The 22,122-nt window shown below is 41.4% G+C and overlaps 1 protein-coding gene across 1 annotated transcript in view; it reads left to right on the top strand.

Moving 5' to 3' along the window:
* The window catches only part of CDK5RAP1 (CDK5 regulatory subunit associated protein 1), a 43,583-nt gene extending 34,321 nt beyond the window's left edge, over positions 1–9,262 (top strand). The window contains 2 exon segments of the mRNA XM_032604192.1: positions 4,355–4,495; positions 8,997–9,262. Coding sequence (XP_032460083.1) covers positions 4,355–4,495; positions 8,997–9,077 — 222 coding nt within the window. The 3' untranslated portion in view covers positions 9,078–9,262.
* The last annotated feature ends 12,860 nt before the right edge of the window (positions 9,263–22,122 follow it).

Here is a 22,122-nt window from a genome sequence, read left to right on the forward strand (position 1 = left end):
TGTAGTTGTTGTTCCACGTATAGATGTATTTCTGATGTATCTGTGGGGAGGAATGTGATCTCCACGTCTTACTCTTCTGCCATCTTCCCCCTCTCCCTCCCGCCATATTCCCCTTCTCCCTCCTTCACTTTTTCTTAGGGGAGACTTTCTTTCCTCCAGTCATGGCCAGTTCATTCATTTATTTTGGCTGCGCTGGGCAGCATGTGGGATCTTAGTTCCCCAACCAGGGATCGAACCTGTGCCCCTTGCAGTGGAAATGTGGAGTCTTGAGCACTGGACCACCAGGGAAGTCCCATGGCCAGCTTAAAACACTGGGTTGCTGTATTCAGCATCAGAGAAGATGATAACGTCTGTATACTGAGCATTTACTATGTGCCAGAAACTGTACTTTACAGTCATCAGCACGTTGAGTCCCACCACAGTCCTTGGGGGTAGTGCTGTTATTACCTCACTTTTGTAGATGAAGAAAGGAGACTCAGAGAAGTAGGAATAACTTCCCCAAGGTCACACAGCTAGTGTGGCAGAGCCAGAATTTGACCCACATCTGTCTCATTCTGTAGCGTATAAGTACCCCCCGCCTTTTCAAATTATGGAGAATCTAAAAAAAAAAAAAAGGTATAGAGAGGATAGTGAATGCCCACGTACCCATTAACCAGCCTCAACAATTTGTTAATACAGTGTTAATCATGGCTGATCTTGTTTCACCTCTACTGCTCCCACTGAGTTGTTTTGAAGCAAGTACAAGACATATATTATTTTGTCAGTAATTATTTCAGTATATATCTCTAAAAGATGACTCTTTTTTAAAATAGACATAATGTGACTATCGTATTTGAAATAATTGACAGTAGTTTCTTAATATTATCAAATATGTAGTTGATGTTCCAGTTTCCCTCTGTCTTATAAATGTTCTTTTATGGTTGGTTTGTTCAAATCACGGAACATGAACACTCTCTCTTTTAAAAAATTTATTGTAAAACAATCGCAAACTTGTAGAAAAGTAGCAGTATAGTACTTTTTTCTTTGAAGCTTTTGAGAGTAAGTTGCCCTGGTGCCCCCAATTCCCCAAATACTGCAGTGTGTATTTTGTGCAAACAGGAGCATTCTCCTGTACAACTGTAGTACAACCATCAGAATCAGAAAATTAAGCTTGTTAGATTACTACCATCCAGTCCTTAGACCCCCATTTAAATTCTCCGCTTGGCTCAGAACTGTCATTTATAAGAAAAAGATTTAGTTTAGTATTACATGTTGTGTTAGTTGTCATTTTATCACTTTTTAGAAATTTGATGTGTCTTGGCATGACTTTCTTTGTGTTTTGTTTGGGATATGTTGAGGCTATTTAGTTTGTGAGTTTATAATTTTCATCAAATTTGGAAAATTTTCATTTACTATTTTTCAGATATTTTTTCTGTACTCCTCCTTCCTGCCACCCATCGCCTGCCCCCCGTTTCTTCTCTCCTTCTCCAGTCACCTATATGTCCAACTACTTGATATTGTGTCATAGGACACTGAGGCTGTTCAGTTTTTTTTCTCTTTTTTATATCTGTGCTTCATTTTAAATAGTTTCTATTTTTCTGTCTTCAGCTTCATTATTCTTTTCTTTGGCAGTGTCTCATTTGCTATTATGTATTGAATTAAAAATTTTAGATCATATATTTTTCATCTCTGTAAGTTACATTTGGTTTTTTAAAAATATCTTCTGCTTCTCTTCTGTGTTCTTGTTTTCTTTTGAAACTTAGTATTTGAGCCTAATTATAATAGCTGGTTTAATTTCTTTGTGATAATTCCATCACTGCTATCATTTCTAGGTCTGTTTCTATCGACTGACTTTTTTTTTTTCTTTTTCTTTGTGGTACGCGGGCCTCTCACTGTTGTGGCCTCTCCCGTTGCGGAGCACAGGCTCCGGATGTGCAGGCTCAGCGGCCATGGCTCACGGGCCTAGCCATGCTGTGGCATGTGGGATCGTCCTGGACCAGGGCATGAACCCGTGTCCCCTGCATTGGCAGGCGGACTCTCAACCACTGTGCCACCAGGGAAGCTCCTACTGACTGACTTTTCTCTTGATTATGAGTCACATTTTTCTGCTTCTAGGCATATCTAGTGATTTTTGATTGGATGTTGGACATTATGTTGTCAGACATTATCTTTGATTGTCTGGGTTTTGTGTTGGGCTTTGTTCTGATAAGCAGTTTTGTTACTTGTCGTTTGTAGTTTTGTTTGATCCTTTCAAGGTTTTTTTTTTTAATTGGGGTATAGTTGCTTTACAATGTTGTTAGTTTCTGTTGTACAACGAAGTGAATCAGCTATATGTATACATATATCCTCTCCCTCTTGGACTTCTCTCCTACTGCCCACCCCTATCCCACCCATCTAGGTTATCACAGAGCACTGAGCTGAGCTCCCTGTGCTATACAGCAGGTTCCCACTAGCTATCTGTTTTACACATGGTAGTGTATATATCAATGCTAATCTCCCAATTCATCTCACCCTCCCCTTCCCCCCTGTGTCCACATGTCCATTCTCTATGTCTGCCGCTCTGTTCCTGCCCTGCAGATAGGTTCATCTGTACCATTTTTCTAGATTCCACACATCACGCCAGTCAGAATGGCCATCAAGTCTTGTTTTTTTTTTTTTTTTTTTTTTTTTTTTTGCGGTACGCGGGCCTCTCACTGTTGTGGCCTCTCCCACTGCGGAGCACAGGCTCCGGACGCGCAGGCTCAGCGGCCATGGCTCACGGGCCCAGCCGCTCCGCGGCATGTGGGATCTTCCCAGACCGGGGCACGAACCTGCGTCCCTTGCATCGGCAGGGGGACTCTCAACCACTGCGCCACCAGGGAAGCCCCAAGTCTTGTTTTTAATCTTTGCTAGAAAAGTTTTTTTATTCTAGGGATAGTTTAGTCTTAGTACTACTTATGGCTCTTCTAGAGTTGTTACTGCATGTCCCAAGGAATCAGTGAGGACTATTTGGTGGTAGGTCAGATGATTCCTAGCCCTTTGTGAGATCTGGGAGCTAACCAGCTGGCAGTTCCCAGGTTACTTTCTTTGTCTGACATCATGGATTTTTGCTCCACACAGGGACGTATTATTATTCAGCAAAGACTCAGAGGGCCGCTATGCACATTTCTACAGCTCTTTTTCTGCTTAGCTCCCTCCTCTCTCACACTTGCTCCACAATTTCCAGCTATTGCAGGCTCCCTGGACTTTGATCCAACTTTCCTCATTTCAGAGAGAACCACCATGCTCTGCCTTGAGATCTCCCTCCCTGCTTTGCATTCTCTGGTCTGGCACATGTCTTCCGGTAGAATGCAGGGGTGATTGAAGGGCTTGCCCCATTTGTTTTCCTTCTCTTGGGAATCATAGTTTTGCAAATCAATTGTCCAATATCTGAAAATAGATGTCTCATATATTTTGTCCAGTTTCCTGGTTATTTAAGGCCTGAGGATAAATTTGGTTTTTGTCACTTCATCATGATTGGAGCAGAAAGACTTGGGTATGTTCTGGAAATTAATACCATCATACTGGTTTTAGTATTCTCCTGGCCCAGTCTTTTGCATGTTGTGATGGAGACTCTGGCTTCCAGTCTGCCTATTCACTGGGACAAGTAACCCAGGCCAGACAACCCCAGAACATTCCTGAGACTATGAGAGTCTGAGACTATGAGACTCTGTGAAGTGAGAGTCCTTTTGCCAAGTGTATCACCCCTATGTCCTTGGCATCAGGCCTGTTGGAGGTCCATTCCCGCTAAAGGTAATTTTGTAATCAAAGACTCATTGATTGAATCATATATTGTCAGAAAATTTTATTGAGCTTCTGTTGTGTGCTATTTACTGCCCTTGTTGGTGAAGCAGCAGTAAAGCACTTAGTCTTGTGATTCCTTGGTTAAGAAATGCTCTATGGGGACTTCCCTGGTGGCACAGTGTTAAGAATCTGCCTGCCAATGCAGGGGACAGGGGTTCGAGCTCTGGTCCGGGAAGATCCCACATGCTGCAGAGCAGCTAAGCCCGTGCACCACAACTACTGAGCCTGCACTCTAGAGCCCGCGAGGCACAACTACTGAAGCCCCGTGTGCCTAGAGCCCGTGCTCTGAAGCAAGAGAAGCCACCGCAATGAGAAGCCCACTGCAACGAAGAGTAGCCCCCACTTGCTACAACTAGAGAAAGCCCGCACGTAGCAGCAAAGACCCAATGCAGCCAAAAATAAATAACTAAATAATTAAAAAAAAAAAAAAAGAGGTACCATACTTAAAAAAAAAAAAAAGAAATGCTCTATGGGTCAGACCCCTGGGGATCTGAGACAGACCAAGAACTGATGACTGTGACAGACTCATGGCCTCTCCTCTGTTCTTTTGCAGCTCAGTAAACGCTCTGCCACTGACCTGTATGGCCGGAATGATGGAAACCTTAAGGTGATCTTTCCTGATGTAGCGATGGAGGATGTCACTAACCCTGGGCTTAGGGTCCAAGCCCAGCCTGGGGACTATGTGCTGGTGAAGGTAAGGTGTCCTTTTGCACTGTTGACTTACACTGTGAAGTGGGTATTGGATTGGATAATTTGGGGGAATGAAATTTTTTTATGGAGAAATTCTTTAGTAAAATAAAAATCTCTTCTCAACCTGACCAATGGAAGGGCACTTGAATTGAATTTTAGCCTGCTCCAAACTAGGCTTTCTGTTTTTCTTCTCTCCTGCCCTGAAAGGGTTCTTTCTGGGAATTTGGTGAGGTTGGGATACATAGTGGCAAGTAGTTTCCTGCTGCAGAGAGGCCAGGAAGTATAAGTGATTTTAAGTGAGTTGATAGTTCTCTCTGTCAGAGATCAGCATGCCCTTCAAGGTCTCTGATGCTGCAGGCATCCCTAACTTACGTGTGCTCCAGTTTCCTGCATCCCTTCCCTGGACTAACAGGTCTAGTTGAATGGCTGTGGGATTTTCCCTTTCTCCCGCTCCCCATTTCACTGAGGATATTCCTCATTTCTTCCCTCCTTCATGAGTTTCTTCCTTCTTCTTTTTCTTCCTACACTACCACAGGTCTGCTACTGCCATCTTCCTTTTTTTCCTCATGTTCACTTTGCCCCAGAGCCAGAGACTGGCAGGACACGTACTGATGAGGTGGGCAGGAGTAAGACCACTTTTCCAACACTGAACTTTGAAGCATCTGCAAAGAGAGAGGTGGCGAGAGGGTGATGCTTCTGCTGATGTGTTCAGTGTTATGTCCTCCACCCTGTTCCTTAGTGCCTTACCCTCTCCTCTGCTTTCTGTCCTTGCTCTTCATCACCTCCCTCTGGAGTCATGGGAGCCATGGTTCATGGTGTGCAGCTGAGGGAGGCTCATTCCCCTGGCATGTAACTTCTGTAGATTGGCCTGGAAATTTTACCAGCGCTCAGAACTTTTCTGTTCTGTCCATCTAACAAAAACAATGATTTTCATGTTGGGGACTTGATGATCCCCTTCCTTTCTGGCCTTGTCCTGACTGGGGATTGTCTTACTTTCAGCATTACCTAGAGATTTCCTAAATGAAGTAATTCCTACTAGGCAACAACGTGATTGATCTGGAAACAGTCTCTCATAGGCTTTTCTATTTGTTCATTCTTTCTTTTTGACACTGTCTTGTTTTCTTCTTTGTCTTCTGAATGTTTGCTGCTTTGATTTTCAGTTACTTTTTTATACCTCTTCCTATTCTCTTTCTACTATAGATAAGGGTTATTTGCAAGATGAGTTTGCTGGTATGGGTTGTAATGTTAGTATGATATTCTTTTGTAAAATGGAAATATTCCATTTGTCAAGAAAGACAGAAAGGTGATACTTGGGACTCTTTTTTTGTTCCGGTACTTATGTTACTTGGGACTCTTTTTTGATGCGAAGTGACAAACCCCACAAGTGAGATATAGTGAAAGGATCAGAATGAAGGAGAAGATGTGGAACCAGGGGTCTGTTGGATTTTTCTGTCACTTTTCTCATCTTTCTCTACTTAAGAGTCCCCAGGCTGTGCTAGAACCATTTCCTCATAAATTTCATTTTCTTATCTCCCTTTCTTCTATGGTGCTTATTTGGCTAAACTCCAACCTTGGTGAAAGTGGTTATCTGCTTACTCTGCAGCCGCACCCTAGCAGCTGAACATTGTTGGGAAGAGCACACAGTTAATCTTTATTACATAGATTAGGTCAGATGATGGGGATTGAAAACTCAAAATACGGTGGCTTAAATAAGGTAGGAGTTTTCTTTGTCATAAAAATCTAGATATAGAAGGTCCAGGACTGGTGATTGTGATGGCTCCATGATCACCAAGGGTCTAGGCTCCTTCTGTCTTTTGCTCTGCTGTGTGTGGCCTCCATTCTCAAGGTTACCTTATGATTCAGGTTGGCTGTTCCAGCAGCCATGTCCTAGCTAGTAGCAAGCAGGAAGAAGAAAGGTGAAGGGCTTGCCCTCTTCCTTTTAGGACAGTTTGCAGAAGTTGCACATACTGTTTCCACCATGGTAACACACCACGCCAGGCTGCAAAGAAGCTGAGAAGTGTGGTCTTCATTCTGAATGATGATGTGCCCAGTTAAAAATTGGGAGTTCTGAGGAGTAACTGAGGAAGAACAGGAGAACTGTTGGGGGACAAATAACAGTCTCTTCACATAAACCAGCTGCACTCAGTTCACATTCATGCCACAAAACTCAAATGAATGGCGCTGAAATCCTAATCCTACTGTATTTCCCCAGTAAAGTAACTTTTCCACTCTCATTCTCCCTAAATCTTCGCTCACTTATCTAAATCCTAGTCTCAGCTGATGTCTTTGCCTCATATTTCATAGAGAAAATCGATACAGTCAGGTGAAATCTCATTGTCTCATCATTATTTCCACCAGCTCACTCACATCTCCACCTGTCCACACTATCTGCTCATGTGAGACTGTGTAGGAAGTGTCTGCGTCTTCTGTCACGCTGCTCCTTGTGCTTTTGCTTCCATCCATTCACTTCCCCTCCAGATTTGCATTTGTCTCCATTCTTTCTTGCATCCTAAACTTAATGTGGCCAAAATAGAATGAATTCTTCCCACTTTCCTGCAGTTTTCTTCTTTTCAAGTCTCCTCCATCTCAGCAAGTGGCACCACTCAGTTGCTCAAACCAAAAATACAGGAATCATCCTAGATACTTACTTTCCTGTACTCCCCATCAGTAGTTCATCTGTTTCAGCTCTACCTGTGGAATGTATCTGGGACCTGACTGTTTCTTTCCTTCTCTAAGCCATCATTATTTCTTGGTTGGGAGATTAGAGCAGCCTCCTCACAGGTTTTCTGTTTCTGTATTTTGAAAATGAATTATTTATTGAAGCACATCCTAAATGTAGAAAATTGCTCACAAGTGTACTACTTGATGAATCATCACAAAGTGACCCTACCCATGTGAATACCACCTGAATTAAGAAACAAAATATTTTCAGAACTCCCCAAACCCCTGTCATGTTCCTACCAGTTACTCTTTTTCCTTGCGTCCTAATTTCTAATACCATAGTTCAGTTTTGCTTGTTTTTGATATAAAATTGAATCGTACAGTGTATATATATATATATATATATATATATATATATATATATATAAACATCTTTATTGGAGTATAATTGCTCTAATACAGTGTATATTTTTGATGCATGGATATTGTGCAGTTCATCCATGATTATATTTATCCATATTATATGAATATACCACAATTTATATATTGGTCATTTTGGTTGTTTCCAGTTTGGACCTATTATGAATAGAATTGCTACGACTATGCCTGTGTTTTAGTGCAAGTATATATTCATTTCTATAGGGTATATGGTTTGGAATTGCTGTGTAACAGGGTGTGTATAATAGAAATAGCCAAAATGGTTGTACCAGTTTACACTCCCACCAACAGTACCTGAGAATTTCAGAGGCTTCATATTCCTGTTTCCATTCTTGCCCTCTAGTCGTTCGGCCCCATAGAAGTCAGTGTGACCTTTCTAAATCAGATCACTCACTCATCTGCTTAAGCCCCACAGTGATTTCTCATTGGAGCCAGCATAAAATGCAGGGTGTCCATGGCCTTTTGTGATCTTCCCCAGCCACCTTTCCAACCTCATATGCCCTGTACTCTTTTTATTCTCTTTCCTCTAGTCTTGGTGACCTCCTTTTTGCCCCTCAGACCTAGTTCTAGTGTCAGGGACTGTGCACATGCTGTGTTGCTTAGGAGGCTCTTGATTTTTGCCTGGCTGCCTTCTTTTAAACCTTCAAGTTCTCTTAAATGTCATCTCCTTGAGAGGCCCACTGTAGTGCTGAAAGCAGCTTCCCTCTGCCTTGCTTTTTTCACTGTTTACATTAGCCCATTTTATCTTCATAGCACTTTTTAGTGCCTGAAATAATTTTCGTTTGTTTATATATTGTCTGTCTTCTCTTGAAAGCTCTTTTGAGGGTAGGAACAACGTCTGTTTTGTTCTTCTTGATATCTCTAGCACGTAGGACAATTCCTAGAACACGATAGGCACTAAATAAATATTTACTAATGGACTGACTCATTCTTATGGTCAGAAATGAGGCCTCTGGTAATTTTGGGGGTCACATGCTTTCAGCTCTCAATTAGAGAAAAAAGAGAGCCTTTCTCACCAAATATTGGCCATAAATATCTTAAGGAGGAATTTGACTGGTACAGGCTGGATCACAGCTTACCTCTGGGATTAGGAGGGGTAGGGTCTGTGATAGGCAGCTCACACCTGAACCTTATGGTTGCCTCTGGGAAGAAGCCATCTCCCAAGAGAAAAGGGAGACGTGGCTGTTTGGGAATGACCTATTTTGGACTTCTTAACTTATATGCATTAGCATTGTATCAAACATCTCTTCCTCTAAGCATTGGAGGCACAGAGGAACCATGCAGTCTCTGCTGGCCTGTTATCTCCATTAGATTCCTTTTGGTGGCCTCTCCTCTGGATGATTCACATTAAGTCCCTCTAGTTCAGTCCTGGTTACCTTGCCGCCTTCTGACTGGTTTTCTTTCAGATCACCTCAGCCAGCTCTCAGACACTTAAAGGACATGTTCTCTGCAGGACCACTCTGAAGGACTCTGCAGCATATTGCTGACCTGAGTGGTTGGCCTCATTCCTTCCCAGCAGGAAGAGAGATATGACTGGTCACTAATGAAAGAGGTAACGAAGCTTTGGAGACAAGCTGTAAGGGGTGAAGCAACTTTCTATGAAATGGAAAATGCATTTCTTTGCTCCTTTGTGAACAGCTTTTACAGTCATTAAACTTACCTAAACTAAAGTGGTCCCTTTTTATCTACTTTTACTTCATTTTTGCCTTGGTTATTGTCTCTGAGATTTTCCCTATAGTTTCTGGATTAAGTGTTTCCCAGCCCGATTTCTACCAGAAAACCTCTCTGGTTTTCTCCCATGTACCCTAGGAATTAGAGACTGAAGGGGAGGCGAAGGTGGAGAGAACCATTTGCTTAGCAAAAACTGCTCTAGATCTTTCTAACATTTTGGTTTGATAACATTGACTTAGCTGCCTGTCTCCTCACTTTATTCTTTTCATTGAATTCCCCACTCCATTGCTTCAGAGTTGTGTGAACTTGAGTAGCTACTTTATTATTCTTGTGTGCCTTGATTTTCTCTTGTGACATGGGGATAATAATAAAATGCTTATCTCATATGGAGTTCGGTGAGATTATTATTGTAAAGAATTTAGCACTGTCTATGGAACATAGTAAAATCTTTTTTTGTTTTTTTTTTTTTAGTTTATTTACTTTATTTTTGGCTGTGTTGAGTCCTCGTTGCTGTGCGTGGGCTTTCTCTAGTTGCGGCGAGCGGGGGCTACTCTTCGTTGTGGTGCGTGGGCTTGCAGTGGCTTCTCTTGTTGCGGACCACGGGCTCTAGGCGCATGGGCTTCAGTAGTTGTGGCTCGTGGACTCTAGAGCTCAGGCTCAGTAGTTGTGGCGCATGGGCTTAGTTGCTCTGCGGCATGAGGGATCTTCCCGGGCCAGGGCTCGAACCCATGTCCCCTGCATTGGCAGGCGGATTCTTAACCACTGCGCCACCAGGGAAGCCCCCATAGTAAAATCTTAACAAATGAGAGTGATCATTGAAAGATTTTTCTTCTAAAACAGACTGTGTATATTAGGATATGCTGAGGCTTTTATTGTGTGTCTGGCTATGATCTCCTTTGACCCCTTCCACTGACCTGCAGAGTAGCCTTTGGGAATCCCAGGCTAGGAACATCTTCCTCACCTGTTGGTATGGCTTGAGGGGGTTGATTTCTGCCCTCAAGATCCATTTTCTACTCAAGAAACGTTTATTATGGCTCTTCATCTCAGTTCTTCATTCAAAATATGTGAAAAATTCTTTTTTGGAAATTTTATTTTACTTTTTATGAAAAAGTGAAACATACATGTGGTAAATAATTCAAACAATACAGTAGGTATCTGTAATTGGTCCGTTTCCTTCCCATCACTTTTTTCTAATCCCCTAGTTCCTTTTTAAAAAGCCAGGACTTGGGACTTCCCTGGTGGTCCAGTGGTTAAGACTCCGTGCTCCCACTGCAGGGGACACGGATTTGATCCTTGGTTGGAACTAAGAGCCCACATGCTTCAGGATGTGGACCACCCCCCCCAAAAAAAAGCCAGCACATTTATCATTTTCTAATATGTCTTTTCAGATATAGTCTCTGTATATATGGTGTTTAGTGTGTGTATTTGTTTCATACAAATGGTTATACACCATGTACACTACTAACAGCTTTATTGAAGTATGTGTAATTGACATACAACTGATATGCACACATTTCAAGTGTATAGTTTGGTAAGTTTTGACCTATGTATATAACCATGTATAAACCATCACCAAATCAAAATAGTGAATATATTCATCACCCCTGAAATTTTTCTCATGTCCCTTTGTAATCCCTCTCGCCTCTGATCCCCTATCCCCAAGCTACCATGGATTTTCCTGTCATGCCTTTTGACATGTTGTGTTTAATACTTCCCAATTTCCCTTTTGATTTTTTTCTTTGACCAATGGGTTATTTAGAACTGGGTTATTTAATTTCTACATGTTTGGGGATTTTCCTGAGATCTTTGTGTTAGATTTCTAATTTAATTACGTTGTGGTTAGAGAACATACTTTGTATGACTTTAATCATTTGAATTTTATTGAGACTTGTTTAATGGCTCAGAGTATGATCTGTCTTTGTAAATGTTCGGTGTACACTGGAGAAGAATATGTATTCTGCTGTTGTTGGGTGTAGTGTTCTGTAAATGTCAGTCAGTTCACATTAAACCTATAATATCCTTGCCTACTCTCTATCAAGTTCTATCAGGTACTGAGAGAGGGGTATTGAAATTTTTGAAAATAATTATGGATTTGTCTCTTTCCCTCTTGCAGTTCTACAATGTTTTGCTTCATGTATTTTGAAGCTATGTTAATACATGAATAAACATTTAGGATTTTTATGTTCCCTTGATAATTGATTCCTTTATCAACATGAAATGACCTTCTTTACCCCTGGTAATATTTTTTGCTTTGAAATCCACATTGTCTAATGTTACTATAACCCTATATAGCCACTTTGACTGATTCCCTCTCCCTTTTCGTTGAGATGTAATTCACCTACCATTAATTTCACCATTTTAAAGTATGTAGTTCAGTGGTTTTTAGTAAATTGATGAGGTTATGCAACCATTACCACTGTCTAATTCCAGAACATTTTCATCTCTCCAAAAAGAAACCCCATGCCTGTTAGTGGTCAGTTCTCATTTTCCACTCCCCCCAACATCCCTTGGCAAACACTACTATCCTTTCTGTCTCTATGGATTTGCCTATTCTGGACATTTTCTTAATATATAAATGTAATAATACAATATGTGGCCTTTGTGTCTGGTTTCTTTCACTAAACATAGTGTTTTCAAGGTTCATCCATGTTGTGTAATGTGTTAGTCCTTCATTCCTTTTTTTATCGTTGAATAATGTCAATCAATGGTAATACTCCATGTTAATAGAATGTATTGATTACTAATTCAGTCTCCTTACTAGTTATAGATCTGTTTATATTTTCTATTTCTTTTTGAGTCAGATTTGGTAGGTTGTGTATTTCTAGCAATTTGTCCATTTCAACCAGGTTATCTAATTTATTGGCATAAGTTGTTCATAGGACTTTTTTGTAATCCTTTTTATTTCTTTTGTTTTGCTTGCTTTGGGTTTAGTTTGCTCTTCTTTCTCTAGTGCTTATGGTGGCAGGTAGGTTATTGATTCAAGATCTTCTTTTTCTTTTAAAAATAGACTTTGTTCTTCTAGAGCGGTTTTAGGTTTACAGCGAAATAACAAGAAAACACAGAGCATTCCCATATACCTCCTGCCTCGTGCCCATGTACAACCTCTCTCACTATCAACATCCCACGCCAGTGTGGTACATTTGTTACAATTGATGAACCTACATTGACTTACCATTATCATCAAAAGTCCATAGTTTACACTAGGGTTCTCGCTTGATGTTATACATTCTGTGGGGTTTTACAAATTTATAGACTTGTATCCATCATTATAGTATCATACTGAATAGTTTCCTTGCTCTAAAATTCTTCTTTTCATCCCTCCCTCCTACCAACCTCTGGCAATCACTGAATTTTCTACTGTCTCCATAATTTTGCCTTTTCCAGAATGTTATATAGTTGGAATCATACATTATGTGGCCTTTTCAGATTGGCTTCTTTCAGTTAGTAATATGCATTTAAAGTTCCTCCGTGTCTTTTCATGGCTTTATAGCTCATTTCTTTTTAGTGCTGAATATTATCCCATTGTATGGATATACTACACTGGATAAATGTATTTATTCATTCACCTAATGAAGGTCATCTTGGTTGCTTCCAAGTTTTGGCAATTATGAATAAAGCTGCCATAAAACATCTGTGACAAGTATTTGTGTGGACATAAGTTTACAACTCATTTGGGTAAATATCATGGAGCGTGATTGCTGGGTCATATGTGAAGAGTATGTTTAGTTTTATAAAAAACTGCCAAACTGTCTTCCAAAGTGGCTGCACCATTTTGCATTTTCACCAGCAGTGAATGAGAGTTCCTGCCTTATCAACATTTGTTGTTGTCAGTGTTTGGAATTTTAACCATTCTAATAGATGTGTAGTAGTATCTTGTTTTATTTGCAGTTCCCTAATGACATATGTTGAGCATCTTTTCATATGCTTCTTTGCCATCTGTGTCTCTTTGGTAAGATGTCTGTTTAGATCTTTTGTCTGCTTTTTTTTTTTTCAGTACGCGGGCCTCTCACTGTTGTGGCCTCTCCCGTTGCAGAGCACAGGCTCTGGACACGCAGGCTCAGCGGCCATGGCTCATGGGCCCAGCTGCTCTGTGGCATGTGGGGTCTTCCCGGACCGGAGCATGAACCCGTGTCCCCTGCATCGGCAGACAGACTCTCAACCACTGCGCCACCAGGGAAGCCCTTTTGTCTGCTTTTTAATCAGGTTGTTAATTTTCTTATTGTTGGAGTTTAAGAGTTCTTTGTATATTTTGAACTTCCCTGGTGGTCCAGTGGTTGAAACTCCACATTTCCACTGCAGGGGATGTGGGTTTGATCCCTGGTCGGGGAACTAAGATCCGGCATTCCACGCAGCGTGGTACAAAAAAAAATTTTTTTGGTATATTTTATATACATTTTGTATATTTTATATACATTTTTTGGTATATTTTATATACATTTATTTATTTTTGGCTGTGTTGGGTCTTCGTTGCTGCTCATGATGGGCTTCCTCTAGTTGGCAGGGTGAGTGGGGGCTATGCTTCATTTCAGTGTGAGGGTTTCTCGTTGTGGTGGCTTCTCTTGTTGCAGAGTAGGGCTCTAGGCATGCGGGCTCAGTAGTTGTGGCTTGCATGCTTCAGTAGTTGTGGCTTGCAGGCTTCAGTAGTTGTGGCTCGCGGGCTCTAGAGCACAGGCTCAGTAGTTGTGGCGCACGGGCTTAGTTGCTCCATGGCATGTGGGATCCTCCTGGACCAGGGCTCAAACCTGTGTCCCCTGCATTGGCAGGCAGATTCTTAACCACTGCGCCACCAGGGAAGTCTCTTCTTTGTATATTTTGAATACCAATCCTTTATTAGATATATGCTTTGCAAATATTTTCTCCCAGATTGTGCCTGGTCTTTTCATTCTCTTAACTTCATCTTTCACAGAGCCAAAGTTTTTAATTTTAATGAAGTCCAACTTCTTAATGACCTCTTTCTTAGATTGTGCCCTTGGTGTTGTGCCTAAAAAGTAACTGCCAAACTCGAGGTCACCTAGATTTTCTCCTATGTTATCTTCTAGGATTTTTATATATATATTTTTGCATTTTCTTGGGAGTTATTTTTTATTGAATTTTAATTTACGTAAAATTAAATGCTCATACTTTAAGTGTACATTTTGATGTGTTTTGACAATGTATACACTTTTGTAACTACCATCCCAATCAAGATATAGAATATTTCCCATCACCCCACAAAGTTACCAGTGCACCTCTCCAGTCAACCCTTCCGCTAAGGCAACTACTGCTCCAATTTCTATTACATTAGCTTAGTTTTGTCAGTTCCAGAAATTCATTTACAGACTATACAGACTATACAATAAGCAACTTTTGTGTCTGGTTTCTTTTGCTTAACATAATGTTTTGAGATATATCCATGTTGTTGTACACATCAGTTCATTCCTTTTTATTACTGATTAATATTTTATGAAAATATCACAATTTGTATGTCCATTCACCTGTTGGTGGACATTTGAGTTGTTTCAAGTTTTAGGCTTTTATGAATAAAGCTGTGAGGAAAATCCTTGCCCATTTTGGACATATTTTGTATTTCTCATTGGTGAATGACCAGAACTAAAATTGCTGGGTCATAGGGTGGATATATGTCCCAACGCACTTTTGTTCTTTTATTCCTGAGAATGAAGTTCACAAAACATTTTGCCTTCTTCTGGCCTCCATCCCATTACAAGAAAGTTCATATTAATCTCCAAAAATAAGTAATACGTATTTAGTGCTCACTATGTGCTAGGACCAGGGATAAGCTTCCTGCATGCATTACCTCATTTATCTTTTATTTTATTTTATTTTTTCACATACATGCTGTATTTTATTTTTACAAGAGATTAAATAAACTGACATCAAGCATTGTAAATGGATGACCACAACAGAAGCAACAATTGCAATTACCAAACACGAAACACACTCACACTATGTCATACTATTGACATTCAGTCCAGTAATCCTCCACTGTAACAGCTCCTTTACTTTGCAGTGAAAATTGATTTGTATATTTTTTGCCCCTGAGTCCTTGTGGGATTTTTTTTTATTCAAACAGAAAGTCACAAAAATTATAATCAAGCTCATCAGTTCACTCAGTCCCATGTAATTAATTTTTTTTCATCTTGATCTTTTGTTAGCACTTTTATGAATTCATCAGTTTTCCATTAGAGTTCTGAAAATGCTTATTCATTCAGTTCAGCAGTATAGTCAGTTACCGGAAACCTGTACTTGTCAAAGTCTTTTCCATGAATTCCTTGAAGATGAAACCCTTTTATAGGAACATATTTGCAAAAGCATCAGGGTATACCCAGAACTGTCTGTAAATGACAAAAGACTTAAAAATGACCACAGTTAAACAGTTGATGAAAGTTAATGCAATTGACAAGGAAATTTAGTTATTTCTGAGATATGCATTTTAAAGTAATAACTAGAATTATGACTTATAACATTATATCAAAACATATAAGATTTTTAGAAATTTCATGTAATGTCTGAAACATTTATATACACATATTTCCATACAATAACCCTAAGAAAGTTTAGTATTAGTTGGTTTTTTTTTGTTTGTTTGTTTGTTTTTTTGAGGTACGCGGGCCTCTCACTGCTGTGGCCTCTCTCCATTGTGGAGCACAGGCTCCTGACGCGCAGGCTCAGCGGCCATGGTTCACAGGCCTAGCCGCTCCGCGGCATGTGGGATCTTCCAGACCGGGGCACAAACCCGTGTCCCCTGCATCGGCAGGTGGACTCTCAACCACTTGCGCCACCAGGGAAGCCCTGTTTGTTTTTTTATACTGCTGGTTTTATTAGTTGTCAATTTTATATACATCAGTGTATACATGTCAATCCCAATCGCCCAATTCTGCACACCACCATCCCCACCCCACTGCGGTTTTCCCCCCTTGGTGTCCATACATTTGTTCTCTACATCTGTGTCTCAACTTCTGCCCTGCAAACCGGTTCATCTGTACCATTTTTCTAGGTTCCGCATACATGCGTTAATATACGATACTTGTTTTTCTCTTTCTGACTTACTTCACTCTGTATGACAGTCTCTAGATGAATCCACTTCTCAGCAAATGACTCAATTTCGTTCCTTTTTATGGCTGAGTAATATTCCATTGTGTATATGTACTACAACTTCTTTATCTATTCGTCTGTTGATGGGCATTAAGTTGCTTCCATGACCTGGCTATTGTAAATAGTGCTGCAATGAACATTGGGGTGCATGTGTCTTTTTGAATTATGGTTTCCTCAGGGTATATACCCAGTAGTGGGATTGTTGGGTCGATTGGTAGTTCTATTTGTAGTTTTTTAAGGAACCTCCATACTGTTCTCCATAGTGGCTGTACCGGTTTACATTCCCACCAACAGTTCAAGAGGGTCCCCTTTTCTCCACACCCTCTCCAGCATTTATTGTTTGTAGATTTTTTGATGATGGCTGTTCTGACCGGTGTGAGGTGATACCTCATTGTAGTTTTTTTTTTTTTTTTTTGTGGTACGCGAGCCTCTCACTGTCGTGGCCTCTCCCGTTGCGGAGCACAGGCTCCGGACGCACAGGCTCAGCGGCCATGGCTCACGGGCCTAGTCGCTCCGCGGCATGTGGGATCTTCCCAGACTGGGGCACGAACCTGTGTCCCCTGCATCGGCAGGCGGACTCTCAACCACTGCGCCACCAGGGAAACCCCTCATTGTAGTTTTGATTTGCATTTCTTTAATGATTAGTGATGTTGAGCATCCTTTCATGTGTTTGTTGGCAGTCTGTATGTCTTCTTTGGAGAAATGTCTATTTAGGTCTTCTGCCCATTTTTGGATTGGGTTGTTTGTTTTTTTGATATTGAGCTGCATGAGCTGCTTGTATATTTTGGAAATTAATCCTTTGTCAGTTGCTTCGTTTGCAAATATTTTCTCCGGTTCTGAGGGCTGTCTTTTTGTCTTGTTTCTAGTTTCCTTTGCTATGCAAAAGCTTTGAAGTTTCATTAGGTCCCATTTGTTTATTTTTATTTCCATTTCTGTAGGAGGTGGGTCAAAAGGATCTTGCTGTGGTTTATGTCATAGAGTGTTCTGCCTATGTTTTCCTCTAAGAGTTTTATAGTGTCCGGCCTTACATTTAGGTCTTTAATCCATTTTGAGTTTATTTTTGTGTATGGAAAACTCCCGTTCTTTTAAATGTTTTTCAGAAAACAAGTTCTCTTTTCAGTTTTCTCTGAGTGTAGGGTTAGATAGATGGGAAGAAGGGGAAATTTGAGTCAGGGTGGCAGAGAATGAGAGACTCCAATAGTCACAAGGTGACAGTGTAGATGAGTTAGGCATATGTAGTGGGGGTGTTTCTAATCTCAGGGTTAGGACTTACATGGTAACTGAAGGAGCAGTACGCAATACATCTGCCTAGGAAAGAGTGGGGAGACCAGAGGGAGCTGGTGGGACAGCTCTGAACAGACTGTGATGCCAGGGCCCACTGGCCCCTCTTTGTTACTCTGAAGACTGAAGTTCAGAGTGAGCTTTAGCGTGAAAGGAAAATGTTTATATTTCTTTTTCTTACCGATTTAAGCACTTGAACCTTGGCATTGTTTAGTGAGTTGGAGATTACTCCTGGTGGAATATTCCATTGATTTAAATTTTCTGAAATAAAGAAGGAGCATCTTATGATATGAGTTGAAAGAAACAATGACTAGGCTGGGTTGTTTTAGCCACAGTCAGCTGGAGGATATCTTTGGGCAGTGTATGGCTCTAGGAGAAATCTCTCCCCTGCTCATTCAACGGAGGGATTTGAGTTAAGACATAGTCTCTCCCAGTCTTTTGTGTGTGTGAGGGTGAGTTCTCAAGGACCCTAGAACTAACTGGAAATCTGATGGGCATTATATGTGCGGAGAGTTGATACCAAGAGATATGCCGGCATGTCTCCCCTCCCTACCTTGAGAAAACAGAAGAATTAAGCCCTGCTATTTTGAGTTCATTTGCAGTACATTGAACCCCCTAGAGTTCATCATAAATATGTACAGATGGCATTTTGCATCATATCTCTTGATGGTTATAAGGGTTATGAACTCACACTCTTGCATTTCTCAAACCCCAGTATCTATGTGACTAGGTGACTTGGTCCCTGTTTCCTCTAAGTGTCATGATGCTGTTGTTCTGAAAACACCTAGTGGGCTGGATTTCATTTGGAAGTGTAGAAGGGACATTTTGATTTGTTTTTCATGTTTTGCCATCTCAAGATGCTGAAGTCCCTATCTAAAAACAAAAAAGTGATTTTCAATCACAGTGATCAGACGCTGTGTCACGTTCTGGAGTGTGGTTTCCCATCTTTGTACCTTTCTTGTGACACTGACTCTTGTAGGTGTTCACATTATTAGTTCCACATACCAACAGTGGCAAGCAGTAATTTCTTCAGAACCACAGGTATCACATTTTGCACCTCGTCCATCTGAAAGAGATGGGTAGAGCATTTTTGTTAGTATATCTGCTAGTCCCCCAGGTAGTCCTCACATCAGGGAAAGTGGTCTTAGGTGCCTCTGTATATATGGGCTTTTTTCCTGGTGGAAGAAGTCTGGTACTCAACAAGGCTATGAGGGGAAGTGGATCTTAATCTGTCTCTCAGGGCTCTAATTCTTTGGGAATTTTCAAAGGGTGGCTCCTTTACCAGTGTTTTTTTGGCTCCTTTAATGTTCCAGACGTTGCTGTAGGCACAGTGGTACAGCCACGTGCCCTCAGGCCAAATGTGAATATTCAGTATTTTGGGGAGGATGGATGGTACCTCCTTTGGATCCATTCTGAGTCCCTCCCTGATCTGGTCGTCCTCGCTGGTGCTATGTTTACCTCCCTTCTTTTGCATTCCCCTCAAGAGGCCGATGTGTCCATGCGACCTACCCTTTGCACATCCTGTTCCCTCTACCTGGTACACACTTTTGCCCTCTGGTAAACTGCTCCTTCTTCAGGGCCGAGTTCAGGCATCATTTTCTCAGTGAACCCGCAGTCTGCCTTCCATTTCATGCTTCCTCCACTCTGTCTTCTTCATGCTCAATTGACAGCTATTTGCATGAGTGTCTGTGTTCCCTGTCAGGTGGGTAGTTATATGGGGTCAGGGTTCATGCCTTCTGTGATCCTTCCCTGGCACAGAGCTTGGCCTAACACATAGCTGCCCGGTACAGATAAGATGAAGCAACCCCAGGCTTGCACCGACTCCCAGAGTCTACCTCTCACATGACTCCCCACTATCTCACGGCTGACATATGGGACATAGACATAAGGTTGTTCACCTCTGGGTACCCATTGTGTGCCTCCGTCCAGTGTGTGGTTACCAGACTCTTAATGATGTGGCTTATTTATTTATGGTTTTAATCTGTTCCTGTCCTCCTGCTTAAACTAGAGGGTCACTCCTGGAGTCTGGGACCTCATCACCGTTTCATGTTATAGATTTAGGGCTGGACACGTAGTGATGCTCACTAAATGTTTGTTGAATGAAAGTGTGAACATGTGGGAGATCAAATGTCTTAAATGCGGAGGTGGTTGGTGAACCTTTTGTAAGTTTCCATATCTCTTTCTGGAGCCTGGTCCCTGGGTCCCACCCTCGCTCTCCCCACTTGCCTACCTCCCAGGTCTCCTCTGGGGCTCCATGTGCTTGCTCTGTAGAACAAGGACTGAAAACCTCTGTGGGAAGTGTGAAGCTGTGGGAGGCTGGATATCCTCCTGTGAGCCAAGGCAAAATTAGAATCTAGATCATCTTTTCTTCCTTCCAGTGGCCTCCCAAGACTTCTTGGTGTATGAGAATCACCCAACACTAAAACAGCACAGACTCAAAAAAAAAAAAAGCACAGACTCTAGGCCTTCCTTTAGGTCACTGACTGAATGTGGCACTCCAGTACTGAGCTTGGGGAACCAAGTTTTAAGAGCTTCCCAGAGAGAACCTAGGTTTGGAGCCTGCAGTCCTGCTCCACATTGTGCCTGTGATCTAGTCTGTGTGATCTTTTCCTTTGCAGAGTCCCCATTTCACTGAGTGCCTGGCTTTAAAATAACTTCTCCTCTATTATAGATAAATGTTTTGAAAATCAAGTCGACTTACAGCCTCAGAGGGTGTCACTCTGTATTGAGAGCTGTCAGGAAACAAAATACAAGGAAAAATTATTTTTAAATAAAAATTATTAACCAGTTCTAAAGTAGAGTTTAGGTATTCAGTTGCTTCTTTTTTAAAATTTTATTTGTTTGTTTTTGGCTGTGTTGGGTCTTTGTTGCAGTGTGCGGGCTTCTCATTGCGGTGGCTTCTTTTGTTGTGGAGCATGGGCTCTAGGCTCGTGGGCTTCAGTAGTTGTGGCATGTGGTCTCAATAGTTGTGGCATGCGGGTTCAGTAGTTGTGGCACATGGGCTCTAGAGTGCAGGCTCAGTAGTTGTGGCGCACGGGCTTAGTTGCTCCACGGCATGTGGGATCTTCGCGGACCAGGGATCAAACCCGTGTCCCCTGAATTGGCAAGCAGATTCTTAATCACCATGCCACCAGGGAAGTCCCAGTTCAGTTGCTTCTTAAAGTCACTTATAAAATTTATTTTTTATTTAAAAAATTTTTATTTTTACTTTTATTTTTTAACATCTTTATTGGAGTATAATTGCTTTACAATGTTGTGTTAGTTTCTGCTGTATGACAGAGTGAATCAGCTATATGTATACATATATCCCCATATGCCCTTAAAATGTTAAATACAGAGGGGAGAGAGCAAATTTAAGGTGAATAAGAGCACATGAGTAAAACTTCCTTCTGATTTCCCTGTGATCATCCAAGTATTTCCCAAGGGCCTTCTCCATTACTCTTCGCATGTGATTTGAATTGGGTTTTTGATATTGCTTCCTGTGCTGACGAATGTTGAGGGGTTTGTAGTTACAGACAAGTACCTCTCAATCTTGATGTCCACTATCAATTTGTCTTTTGAAATCTTGCATACATGGGAGATGATTAAATCCTGCATTAATATAAAACAAACATGAGTTAAAAAAATACCTTCACCATGCTACTCAGCAAACATGTCATATTGTGATATGACCAACAAGGTCACAGGTGAGGCCTGGAGTGTAGATGACCGGGTCTCAGGGGACCACCTGTTTAGTCTCCCCTCAAGGCTGAGCCTACCAGCCTGGTTGGTCTCCTCCTCCTAGGGACACCCAGGCACTGTGGCCCCCAGGGTTTTGGTACGAGTTCCCCCTACAGAACATTCTTCTTTCCATGTGACCTCTGCTCCTGCTAGTTCCTCCTCACAGCTCAGTCGTGATTTGTTACTTAGCACTCACCGTCTGCCCAGTGGCAAACTTCTCACCATCCTTTTCCATGTCAACCCAGTAGGTGGTGTGGATTTTGTTTCTTGACAGGTGGTTGTAGACTCTTTTGGTGATCTTTGCACCTAGGTTTCTCATCTGTTGTAAAGAAGTCATCATTTAGAGTGTGGAGAGGAAGAAGGACTGCAGGATGTTGCATTGCAAGATATCCATGCATTGCTTGGTTCTTTTTATTTAAATATTTATTGATCCTGCAGTATGCATTGGTCACCTTGCTGGGTGCTGGTACAGGTGATATGACCACACAGACACTAATTCCAGACATTTCCTTTTATCTCATTTCCTTTCTCGGAAGGACAGTGGGGCATATAACACAGACACATTTTCTGTTACTCCTCATCCTGTTTAAAGCCCGTTTCTTTCTATGCTCTTGTGGCAGATAGTTCTGCACTTGATGATTTTGGGAGACTCTGGTAAGGAAACATTGTACATTGCTGAAATAGAGCCTGACACAGAGAGGACTTAAGGTTAGTATTTTGTTGTAACTACTGCCTTCTACCGCTTTCGGGGCAGGGGGCAAGTGAATA

This window comes from Phocoena sinus, chromosome 15 (assembly GCF_008692025.1).
Source record: "Phocoena sinus isolate mPhoSin1 chromosome 15, mPhoSin1.pri, whole genome shotgun sequence".
Lineage (NCBI taxonomy): Eukaryota > Metazoa > Chordata > Mammalia > Artiodactyla > Phocoenidae > Phocoena > Phocoena sinus.